At 39.6% G+C, this 13375-nt stretch overlaps 1 protein-coding gene across 2 annotated transcripts in view; it reads left to right on the top strand.

The window, feature by feature from the left end:
• Positions 1–8591: 8591 nt before the first annotated feature.
• Positions 8592–13375, top strand: part of LOC145448118 (ras-related protein Rab-10-like) — a 44518-nt gene continuing 39734 nt past the window's right edge. Inside the window, exon 1 of one of the 2 annotated variants that reach the window (XM_080326445.1) lies at positions 8592–9063. In XM_080326445.1, coding sequence (XP_080182571.1) covers positions 8937–9063 — 127 coding nt within the window. In that variant the 5' untranslated portion in view covers positions 8592–8936. The remainder of the gene's footprint in view (positions 9064–13375) is intronic. The other variant, XM_080326446.1, reaches the window with a different exon arrangement.

A 13375-nucleotide genomic window follows, 5' to 3' on the forward strand; every position in this document is an offset into this window, starting at 1 on the left:
CGTAATCGCAATCGATTACATTCACGAAGTAATCACCCCATGTCTGGTTGAGACGTTGCATGACTCGTCGTGGTCGATTCAATATGCATTTAATTTTCATCGAGGCAATGGAACCACCCCGAAATAGCCTTCAAAATCTGAAAATCGGCATTGTTCTAAACAATCGCAACGACGCAGCACAATGACCATAACAATGGTCCTTGCGTGGTTGCGATTGTTCAGAACAATGCCAATTTTGAGACTTTGAGGGGTATTTCGAAGGGTTCCATTGCCCTGATCAGAGTTTGATGTATATTATCTGAATCAGCGCGACTGTAGCTTTCAAATAAGATCAACTTTATTAAATTTGAGCGCTCGGGTCGTCATCTATGGGATTAGCAATAACGTTGCCGTTCCATGCTATGAAGCGACAACAAATCTGCGACTCTAGCATCACTCGACCGTGAATCACGTGTTGCGCATCTATCCGTAGGTCAGTTATCTATAATGTAACACGAGAAATGTTGAGTGTCGGTGAGTCTTGGAGCTAAATAGTGACTTTTGCGGTCATCCATACCCGCGTGATTTGGTAATCAGTTTGATGCATGGTGCTGGTAATAAGTTTTTGTCAGTGATTCAAATTAGTGAAGATTAGGGATATAAGGGATTCGATTATTGTATTGATTGGTGAATCATTGAGATAATTGTCATTATTCATTTGGGCCCTTTTCATACCGGATTTACGAAACTCTTTCGGGAACAAGTTCCGAAACAGGCGATGTTCACATAGAGAAAAAATTACCGAAACAGTTCCGGGAAAAGGGCGCGTTCATACCTATTTAGAGTTACCGCGAACTTATGTTCATACAGGTCGTTTTTTCGGTAAATTCGCGGGAAATTATGACCAGTATGAACGCGATTCTTCGTAAGTGTTGATAGTTACGAAACCATGTCTGTAGATTATAAGTTTAGCCAAGAGCAGTGGTCGGGAACCTATGGCTCTTTTGGGTATAAGATATGGCTCTTTGGCAATTTTTTTAATTTTTCATTTAATATATCAATATGGCAGCAACTATTTGCAACTTGAAAGTTAATTTTTATAACGGCCAGAATAATTATTCTCATGGCAGCATAAAGACGTCTTCGGGAGGTCAAGACAGTGGGGTATTCATGGTTAAGGACGTGTAGGCTATGCCATTTTTCAAAATCCTAAAATATAAATTGCTGTCGCGCCGGCGACTAACATCACTCGTGAATTCGAGCTCCCCGACATCGCTCGCCTCGAAATCTTGGATTGCATGATACCGTGATTGATCAAAGAGAAAGGCTGACATGGCGACGCTTGTATGAAAATGCAGTTCTCAAATACACATTTTTTTCCTAAACTATAGCCCTAGAAATGAACTGCCTTGGAAGTTACATTCACGATTAGAAATTCAAATTAGAAACAATATCATAGCTATCCATGTTCTTGATTGGTGAGTAGCTTTCTAGTGTACCGCCGTTAAAATGTAGGTGTGTATCACAACGTTATGTTACGCAGAATATTTGAGAGGTTGATCAATATTTCGATTTTCGGAAGTACCAATAACACTGGTCAACAAAATGAAAAAAAAAATTAGGCAGAACATCTGAGAGCCGTTTCTGGGGTTTTTGAGGTTGCTGATTACGAATATCACATTAGTTTTGTCAGATTGGCTCTCTGTCAGAAGATATTTATACCCCTAAAAAAGCCCAAAATTACTGTTATTACCCTTAAATATTTCACTTGGTGAGAAGAAAATCGCACTTTTTTCTCATTTTATACTGCGCCTAAATGGCTAATTGACTATGAAGAACCCTCATGTCATTCCCAGTCATTCTATCAATATTAACATGGCATGATTCGAAATATTTGTTTGTCAAAAAAGCAATTTGTCAAGCCTAAAAATTGTACTTTTGCACAACGGAACTTCATATTCTCCTGTATGAATTGGTCATACTACCAAAATTAAAGAGGAGTATAAAACTATAAAATTTGTCCTTGAACGGCTTGACTACAATACTCGTATGTGTCTCATTTTTTCTGACTGGTAAATGGATAATTTTCCACTCATTTAACAAAGTGGGTATACCCAGTAACGCTATCAAACGAGAAGCTTAAATCTGGTACCTGGTATATTCGAATACCGATGAAAGATTCCAATTTCACATTAGGAAGGAGTTCACAGCATGTAATTTCTCCTAAGATGTAGTAAATAAAACTTTTTAGATGATCACAAAGCACCCAACTATACAAACAGTTGGTCCGAAAATTCGTATCTGCATATCGAACACTTGAGCACAAACATGAGCATAAAAGCTCACTTCCTGTTCAGTCATCTTGGTATATTTCATTATCATCTTGTTAATTAGCAAGGGAAGAGGTTCTACCAAGACATCAGAACAACAAGCGAAAGATACCAGGGCAGATGAGATGAACCATTGCACATATTATGTCAGACCATTTCCGGAACCTCTCGAGAAACTGCACTAAATAGCTTACAGGGGAAAATCGTACAAAAAACAATTTCGATTTAAAATATATCAGTAATATTGGATTCCAACTGATTATTTCAAATTTATAATAGGTGGTTGACGAAAAACTGATGAAATTAATGCCACGTTATTTGAGTATCTAGGTAAATACTTATATACATGACTGGAGTTTATTTATGTACATGATATCCGTGAAAGTCTGTAACTATGATAAATCTATCACCCGTAAATATAGTGCTGTTGCTGTATTTTGATTTAAAATGGTCTTCTGTGTGTACAAATAACAAGCAGATTGAATTTCTAAACTTTATAGTACGACTAAGCCTATTTTTTTTATCTAGTCAATACCGCGAAAATGGGAGATTTTGGTCAAAATAGCCCCATGGGTTATCGCCACAACCAGAGCCGATTTGAAAAAACTAAGGTCATATTCGGTATCAGTGCCCTTCAGAACCCCCAAAACCACTATTACTTTGTCTGCCTAAAAATATGTGTTGACCAGTGTAATCATTGAAGGTTTCAAGGTATGTACTGCTGTAGTGACCACGTTTGGCTCCACCTACGCATGTGAGCAGATAAAATATGGCGCACACTACGAATTCCATCTATCAGTGCTACCATTACGTCGCGAATTTTCAATTGTGACGTAAAAGTTGATTAACGTAAATGGCTCTTTCTAAGTTACTTTTGACAATATTGTACCAATATGGCTCTTCGGTCGAAAAAGGTTCCCGACCCCTGGCCTAGAGAGTTAACTGTTGGTAACCGATTTGTAACCGCTACCTTGAAGTTGACGTGGACTTTCATTTGATAAATTTGTGATCTTATTTCTGTAATTGCTTGAATTACTTTGACCGTGTCTCGGGGGTAGGCTCGGCTAATAGGACGCACAGAAACTAGGGTATAGCGGTTTCAATTGAGTTAGCAAGCTACTCGAACACATTGGCGTAGCCAGAGAAGGGCGATAAGGGCGATCCCCCCCCCCCCAATTTAAGGAAAATTTTCGTAAAATCAATAAATCTTACATAATTTTGGGGAAGATGAATGCAACCTAAAAATATTCTTCGCGCGATTTAGCGTCCGTACACGACGTCATTTTATTATCGGTATCCCGAAAAAAATACCCATAATTGAATTTAGCTGCATTCTCAATTATGAGAATACAACAGCGCCAGTAGATACACTAGACTGAGTAACCCAGGTAGTTGGGTTGATTGACAGGGGTGTCAGTTCAGTACGGGGGTTGGGGAGTGTTAATTCAGGCAATTTCCGTTCCGGGACACACGAAGGCATATAAAGTAGGCTATGCAACTCCGCAAAGTGAGCTCCCAAAACGATTGATGGCCATAAAACCGACACATATATTCCGAAGCCTTCGATATAGATTTTCGGGTGCTTAAATGGCTGGCGCCTAATGATCCTGTCCCTGTAATAAGATCCCTCCGACATAAATGCGACTGGCACAGGAAAATATCGCTACCTCCCGTTAAAAAGTGTTAATTGGAAATCGCACGAGTCTGATCAAAGGATTTTTTTAATTAGGTCTGGTATGTATCAGCGGTTACAATCTATAATGTAGCGCCAATCTTTACTTAAGGTACCTAAATAACCGTGCTTCAACGAAGTAATTAATAGGCTAATAATGTACACCACTTGCTCATATACACGCACCAATATTATTGATCAAATTCTTTCATTTATTAAAAAAAATTTACGCTCCGCGCGACTAGGCCCGAAATTCACACTAATTGTTCATCACTAATGTCAGCGACTTGTGCTCGTCCGTGAATCGATCGCCTGATGCGAGCTATAGTTGGCAACTATGGAAGCTTCCATAGGGTATGTGTGTGTGTGCGTCTAAGAATCGTGTGTATAAAGGGTAGCGATGAAATTGCCCATGGCAGGATGTACGGTTCTGCGAGGAGCTCCCACGAGGGAGCTCCCCTAAACTCATGAGCAATTTGACCCTCCCCCCATAAAAAGTTGCTTTTCTGGCTACGCGACCTTGCGTGTGAGCGATCTTTCGAGTGGTGACAACTTTCTCTGCAAGTCATGAAGTAACAGCAATAATGACAACTGTCCCGTCGGGCGCTCACCCTCTATAAATTCTAAATAGTCTTGCCGTGTGCTATTAACGTAAGTTAAAGTGCCCCCTGAATGTTCGATGCCACCACTTCTATCAGCCCTACCGGTAAATCTGATAATCAAAACGTAATAATGAACCAATTTCATTCATTAACCATAAAAAATTTTCGCGCTTGGCGCGAAAGTCTTGACGCCTAAAGTTTTTCACAATCATTATATTGTCACATCACTTTATGTCTGTCAGTGGAATATATGTATAACGATCGCCCCAGATGTTGTGTTAATCATCCAATAAGGGCCCAAGACCATCGTTTTTTACGTGATCTTTAGGGGGGAGTTAATTTACGTCATCGAAATTTTCGCCCCCCCCCCCCAAATATTTTTTCTGGCTACGCCCTTGTCGAACAGTCTAAGTTGATACAGGCAAGTCTCTAATCGAGCTAAATATAACGTACCATCGTAACTAGGCTACGACCAAAAGTACGTTACAGCCCGTCTGTACCTTACCTCTCGTTTTGCGCCTTATTTTCTAACAATTAATATGCAAATGTTCAAAATCTAGTCATCCGTGAAAATAAATAGAAAATACCAATAGTAATTGAAGTTTTCACAATTTTCGTCCACTCACCCTGACGACAGGTGCAGCAATGCCTCATTTGCCTCCCCTGACCCCATGTCACAGAGGTATCACTACAGCTTAAGAGTGGATAGGCCTATATACTGATGTAGTGATCATGTTTAGCTCCACCTACGCATGTGATCATGGGTTCTCGCATTTAAAGGTACCATCACGACGAACCTACGTTCTCGTAACTCAAGTTCTCATGCTCAAATAAGGCCACCAGCATGTTTAGTACGAGTTTTTGCAGAGAAAATGTGGCACACACGACGAATCCCGTGTTGTGAGTTCGAATTAACGCTACGATGACGTCAGGAATTTTCAATTGTGACGTAAAAGTAGATTGACATGTATGGCGCTTTGGGAGTTGAAATGGCAAAAATAAGGCCAATATGGCTCTTCGGACAAAAAAGGTTCTGGATTATGATTCATAATGAGCAGACAATGGACCGTCTACAACGCTAGGCCTATAAAGTAGGCTACAAGTTGTAAAATGTCAAATGATGAGTTCACCGAAAGTGCAAAATCTACGATACAAACGAAATGCAGGTTGCAAAAAAGTTTTAACTTTGTAAACAATTTTAACATTGTTTGACCTAACGCTACAATTTTGACCTAACTTTGACTTTTTTGACCTGCCAAAAAAAAATCGCACTGGTAATAACAAATTCTATTAAACTAGGCATTATCAGTCAGGGTTGATGGGATGCATGGAATTGTTTTTTCACCACCAGTCACAAGAAGAACAACATAATGAAATAACAACTAAAGTCAATTTATTTCATGCGATGGCTGCATTTGTTTATTTTCCACTTGCTGGTCGATGCGTGGCCTATACGTTTGCTCACAGCGCATCGAAAGTCTTGCATAGGCGTAACAAGTCAATTTCGTTTCTTCGACTTGATCCTTGCTCGCACTCCCACGTAGAAGGGAAAATTAGCAACTGGGAAATAGCGTGAGAAGCTAGCTTCGAGTACGAGGAGGGCATGCTAAGCCAGAACTTTATTGGAGAACAATCTTTGTGTGTCGTCTTTGTTGTGTGGTCGTACTGGATATCTACGAGCTCCTCGTTCGTGACCCACCTGAAGCAATAACTCCCCTCGGTCAAAAACACACAGAATCTGCTCGCGTACCACCTGGAAGACCTTCGCGTACCACAGGTTGGGAACCACTGCTGTAATACATGCTATTCGCTGTTGCAATCATGTAGTATACGAATAAGCAAAATACAGCAGAGAATCTTTATTCGTATACATTACATATCAACATAACACTACACAAATGTAACAATGAAATGTGACATGCAAGGTAGACGGGAGGCTCGATATGACATAGTCTGCAGAGCCGAGCCACAATGATTGCTTCATCTGAAAAGTTGTCAAAATCCATGCATTTGAACACATGATACTGATGAGCTCACCATTCATGTTTATTCTAGATTAGAACACTGTGAATACTTACCAGCTCTACGTTATTACTATTCATCAAAGCCAGCTATCCCCAATTCAATATAATTTTGCTAAACACCTTCATTTTCCAACCCTTTTCGATGCTCATAGCAGAGATGAGCGGATTTGAAATTTCCATGATCTAATCCAGAGGTCTCAAACACGCGGCCCGCCAGATCATTTTGTGTTGTGCTGCCCGCGACGACATTTTAGATTTTCATTAATTTTACAATATATATGTGTCACATATATCTTTTTAAGTTTTAAAGTGAAAATTCGCTCTTAAATTGCTCCGAAAGCCTGAAATTATTCATCAAACTTCAGTATCCGCGTCCATGCAGTAGAAAATTCACTATTTCGCCACATTTCCAATTCATGATGATAAACCCTGACCCTTAGACGATAGTCGTTTACAGCACTATGCTTAGACGATTCGTGACTGAAATTTGTGAGTTAGACTTGGACGCAACCTTTAATAGAATTACTCGGACTCGGGCTGACTCGACGGCTTAATGAAAATGACCCGAGTGGACACGAAGTCTATGGGAATAGTAGTTATCGACCCGAAGGTCGCAGCTTGGTATTTCGCTTACTAAGCATGTATTATGGCAACCGTAGGCAATCTATTATAGTTACATCTTGGGTCGCCACATCATGTTATTAGAGCCACTCAAAGGTACTGAGTGTCGTAGCGGTACGTTCCAAGATGTAACAACAATGGGTTGTTCGGCGTTCTGACATTTCTGTAAGTATGACACATTCATTAATATATTTCTATTGTTATTTTTTCTGCTCTAATATTCGAAGGTAATTGACCATGAGCTTAATAACCCACTTATCAGGAGTATACCCAATCCTGGATTGGGCTACACTGCTGAACCCCAAATGCTGTGATATCAGATCAATCTCTATTATCAATCTGTTGAATTCACAATATTCATAGTAGCTGCGATAGCTTTTATGATAACATTATATATTTTTCCGTTCACATGGCGTCTATATCATATAATTAATCTATATCAAGTACAACAACATTTCTATTCTATCCTACCGAGTCATTTATCGCAATCTTGTGATTATTATGAAATTATTACTGAGTAAGTAAGCCAAAAACGTCATCGCGATCGCTTCGCCCACCTAGTTCGGCCAAGTCACGGTCGGATTACGCCTGGTCATGGCAACACGGCCGACATGTACAACGCATGTGACATGGCCTTTCGGCCGTCCGTCGACCGTGCGTGGAAACGAAGTAATAGTAAGCTATAGTTGAGTGACTTTTGCCCGGCCTTGTTGTTTGTTGCCATCATGCTGCAACCTGATTGGTTCGTGTCAAAGCTCACATAACGTAAGTGTATATTATTTGATCAGTAGGCTACAGAGATGAGCGGATTTGAAATTTCAACGTCCTAATCCAATCCAAACCCGAAGCTCCAAATCCTAATCCTAGTCCTAATCCAGAAATTTAGTATAGTCCAATCCTAATCATAATCCTAATCCGATAAAAACCAGAATTCCTCTTAGAACGCCTACATGTTATGCCTATAATTCTGCAAAAAGAAATAAAACGCATAATGAGTGTCAAAGTATATGAAGTAACTTTGGTAGGATGAAAAACTTTGTCGCCATTCGCCACAGGACATCAATCTCCCCGAAAATCGGTGAATCCAATCCTAATTCTAACCTATTAAAAATAAATCTGAAATCCTATAGTCCAATTCTAATCCGACAAAATTTCACAGAGCCGGTTTTCCAAAATCATAATCCTAATCCATGCTCATTGCTCATCTCTAGTATAGGCTATAAATCCGACATATTTGTATGCTTGCGTGGTTTGCAGGTCCGAGTGTTCAGATTCTTAAATCATTAACCTCTTCTACTATAGATGACTAACCTACGGAGGTTAGTCAATATAGTCATCTATATACTTATACCCTGTAGGTGTATAGCCATGGCTCTCTCATATACTCTACGAGACAACAATGCTACATCAGACAAATTATATTCGCGCACGGTAGCCTTCATATCGTATATGACTAAGAAACTCGTGCTATTGATGCAAACCTACTGCTTGAATTATTAGTACAATATTACAGGAAAAAAGGCAATATTCGTCTGTTGAACTGCCAGTTACTTACTCAGGACGTTCGTATCAGCTACTGTAAGTTAACTAGATTGTAAGTCACTATCCGCAGACCACCGACTCGCTGTATACATCACAGGCTACCGGACACAATTAACATCCTCATAACTCAAAGGAGATTCGCAGGGTCAATTTTATGTCAATATAGATGGCAGGGGATAAGTATGATCATATCTTCAAAATACTGATCATCGGAGATTCCGGAGTTGGCAAGACCTCCATTCTAAAACAATTTTCTGAACATACATTCAATTTCACACCAGCATCCACCATAGGTAAGCAGTTTGTTGATATGATTTTCCTCAGTAGGCCTAAGAGTATTATTTAGGGATGTTGTGACGTGAGGTTCACGTTCGCGTTCTGTGTGTTTGTTAACCTCAGAAATTTGGAGGTTTGACGTTCGCAAACGAACCTTGATAGGTTCTGCACTCTGAACCTTTTCCAGTTAATACAATTTTTCACTTCATAACATATTTTGTTGAAATTCTTTGCATTTCAACTTCGGACCACTCTCTGCATGGCCCTGGCAGCGGTAAACGAGTATATGCACCTTGCCATTTTCAAAAATTTTGTTGGTCTTGTTTGCTCGAAACATCCAACTTTCCGTTTGTGAGTCTATGCCAGTGGTCGGGAACCTATGGCTCGCCAGCCATATATGGCTCTTTTGGGTATAAGATATGGCTCTTTGCCAAATATTTATTTTTGTGCTGAATTGATCAATATTGCAGCGACTTGTTGGTAAATTTTCATCACGGCCAGAATAATTATTCTCGTGGCAGTATAAACATGTCTTTGAGAGGTATAAAGACAATGCCGTCTTCAAGTTTAGGGGCTCAAAATCATCAAATTTAAGTTACTGTCACGCCGGCGGCCAATATCACTCGCGAATTCTATGTATCCGACTCGAAATCTTGCATTGTGCGATACGTTGATTAATCAAAGAGCATAGCAGACGTGTTGACGCCCATTTCAAAACGCAGTTTTCAAATACACATTGTCTTCCTGATCTACGGCACGAAATGAACTGTTGTGGATGTGACATCCACGATTACAAACTCGAATTACAAACAACGCCATAGCTATCTACGTTCTTGATTGGTAAGTATGGATCTGTGTAGTACCGGCGGTAAAATGTATGCCTGTAGCGCGACGTTATGTTACCGCCGAATACTTTGAGAATTGAGAAGTCGGTAAGTATTTAGATTTTTGGAATCAGTGTGACAGTCACATTCGATTAATATCAGTTATAATAAATTCTAAGCTACTTACGATGAATTGCGTTATCAATGCTGAGGCTTGCATGGCCTGTCTGCGCCTTACCTCTCGTATCGACCTTTATTTTCGAACAATAAATACCAGTTTTTACGGAGAAAATATGGCGCACACGAGCAATTCGAGCAATGAGCTCGAATAAGTGATACGATGACGTCACGAATTTTCAATTGTGACGTAACAGTTGATTGGCATATATGGCTCTTTCGGAGTTGAGATGGAAAAAAAATAGGGCCAACATGGCTCTTCGGACAAAAAAGGTTCCCAACCACTGGTCTATGCTGTGAGCTTGTTATGAAAACAATTATTATCAATGCTCGATATCAACGAAATTGATATTAGAAAGAATGCATCGTTGTCATATGTAAAAAAATATCAGGCGTAGAGAATCTATCATGATTTGATATTAATTGTATCATAAAAACCAAATCCGTCCGATTGGGGTGTTGGATGCTGCATAACTGAATTTTGAGAGTAGTATGTATAGAAATTTTAGTCTGATCAATATCAATATAGCAATAGTCTGAGTCCTTAAGAATGCAACGTTCGGTCGAGCCTATATAGACCGTTAAGGCGTTAGCTTTTTATTCCCCTGCAAATCCTCGTCGAAATTCTTGGCAAAGCGACGGAAGATATTGTTTTTATGTAATTATTATGGCATTTGATTGTTCCAGTTGATACATTTGGTGATGGCGGAAAAGTCAGTTTATACTTACATGTTATTGGAATGCTTTCATTATAGAGACAGTAGGATGGAGTGCAAACTTTCAAACTGTGTTTTTGTATTCATTCACACCATCGATAGTAATTTTGATTGTTTATTCGAAAAGCTTTATTAAAAAGAGCATAAATTGCACTATCATCATTCAAAAGCACCATATGATGTCTACGAAACATAAAAAAAACATAAATTACAGTATATTACATAAATAGTTCGGCGAATAAGTTGCAGACGTAAAATACCTTCAGAATGGTCACGCTCGATTTAGGCGACTTTCGATGGTATTGTGACGCATCAAACTATAGATTACTAACCTACGGGCTGTTCACACTTCCATTTGTGTGCCTTGGAGTCGACTCTTATCAAAATACATCAACCCAAACTCTGCCAACAAAATAAGTTCGTGTACCACCTAAAAATAGTACATTGAACGCTCTCTCATTCGAAATTTCATGCTGGTGACGTCATATTTTGTGATACGATTGTTGATATACAATGATTGCGTCATTGCATTTTGCTAGCTGTCTGAGATACGGATTGAGTGGTCATTGATTCTGAACCGATGAACGAATAAAGAGTTAAATATACATGCAAGAAGGCGCTGTGTCGCTCACATATACGTAGAACCGTTAAACTACGCAGCAATGTTCCCTCTAATTTTTGACGAGTCTGCGCATACTCACCAACTCACTGCGCAGACCCTTGGACAACAGTGCGTAACGACTAAAAAAAGGTCATCACTTCGGATTGTTGTGCGCAACTTAGATTTTCTGTGCGCAGAGACCGTGTGAGCACTGCGCATTTGCGCACGTGTGCAGCTTAGAGGGAACATTGCTACGCAGGTAATTGCATAACCTCAGTTTATAGTTACCAGTCAAAATAGAGAATAGAAAATAGAGATACAAATTGATAAGATGCAAATATGCAATACATTAAGCATTTACATACAATTCGAGCCTGTGCCAATGGTTGAGGAGTATATAAACTATATACAAGAGGTTTGGTTTAGGTGAGAACAGAGATAGATATTTTCTGTTAAATTACTTTACTACTATAGTTTACGGCAACGTACGCTGTAAGTTTCGATCACTTCGTCTGTGATCGATTTGTTTGTGAGGGAACAAGGCTCGTGAAATAAAACGCACGATCATTGAATGATTGGTCGCTCTCACGCGTTACAGCAGCTTTTCGCGAGCAATCCGAATATTTGCAAGATAGTGATGATTTTTATCGACACCGATTGCTTGATGACTTGAAATTGACTCGTGGATTTTGCTCCGAGTCATAAGTCAAGTCAAGTCATATGAAAAAGGTGACACGAGTCTGACTCGAGTCAAGTCATGACTCGAGTCATCCCAACACTGATATGAATATACTATTCAATTGTCTATTGAAGTTCTGTACCTCCAAGAAGCTCTTCCGATAGATTTTTACGGATCATGGTTTTTCTGGATCCGGATCCAATCCTGTTCGATAAAATGAAATCCAGATCCCATCAGGATCCGGTTTCCGTCTCAAATGTCAAAATCCGGAGCCGATAATATCCTGCACGGAGTTGAGCATCTATTTGACCCTGTCGCCGAAATTTTTCTAATTACACCTAGGCAATGCATTGACGTTTGCTATTACGGAATTTTCGAAATACTGATGCAATGCTGAAGCCAGCTGAGTAAAAGTTGATACAAAATATCGAAGTAAACAACAGAAAGTCACTTTCATGCACTAGAAATTTATAATCCTGTCCTGATCCGGATCCGGCTGTCGGGCAAAAATGTGAGTCCGGGTCTGATCATGTTTGAGATAAACTTGCCGGATTCCTGTCCGGTTAGAATCCAAAATCCTGATCCTGTACATCCTGCACTAATAGATACCAGAGATGAGCGGATTTGAAATTTCTATGTCCTAATCCAGTGGTCGGGAACCTATGGCTCGCGATCCATATATGGTGCAGTGACTTATAAGTAAATTTTCATCACAGCAAAAACAGTTATTCTCGAGACAGTATAAACATGTCTTTAAGATGCCAAAACAGTGACGTATTCAGGGTTAGCGGTTCCGACCCTTTTTCAAAATCATTGAATTTATGTTGCTGTCGCGCCGACGACCGATATCACTAGCGAATTCGATGTATACCCGCCTCGAAATCTTGGATTGCACGATGTGTTGATTGATCAAAGAAAATAGCAGACATGTTGCCGCCTGCCATGACTATAGATAACTGAAAGGTGGTCAAAGTAGTCAAGCAAGCTACTCAAGTAGAAGTAGAAGTAGCGACGAAAAAATCTACTCAAGTACGAATAGAAGTACTTTTTCCATACACCACCTAAAACTACTTGAAGTAGAAGTAGAATTGACCGACTTTAAAAGTACTCAAGTCAGTAAGTAGTTTTGAAAACAGTCTTTATTCGTTCGCATGGACTGTCAAAAGCTGCAAATTGAGCTACGCGGAAGGTTCAGAGAGCTTGATTCGTATTGGTGCATCTCAGGAAGGAAGGATCAATTTTCGACAGAATAAGCATTCTTTCGCATCATGGGATGCAAATTATAGTTGTGATATGAAAATGCGATACTAACTCTTTGTTTACAAGAAGACC

This window comes from Botryllus schlosseri, chromosome 10 (assembly GCF_051294905.1).
Source record: "Botryllus schlosseri isolate E-star chromosome 10, Bs_hap1, whole genome shotgun sequence".
NCBI classification, from domain to species: domain Eukaryota; kingdom Metazoa; phylum Chordata; class Ascidiacea; order Stolidobranchia; family Styelidae; genus Botryllus; species Botryllus schlosseri.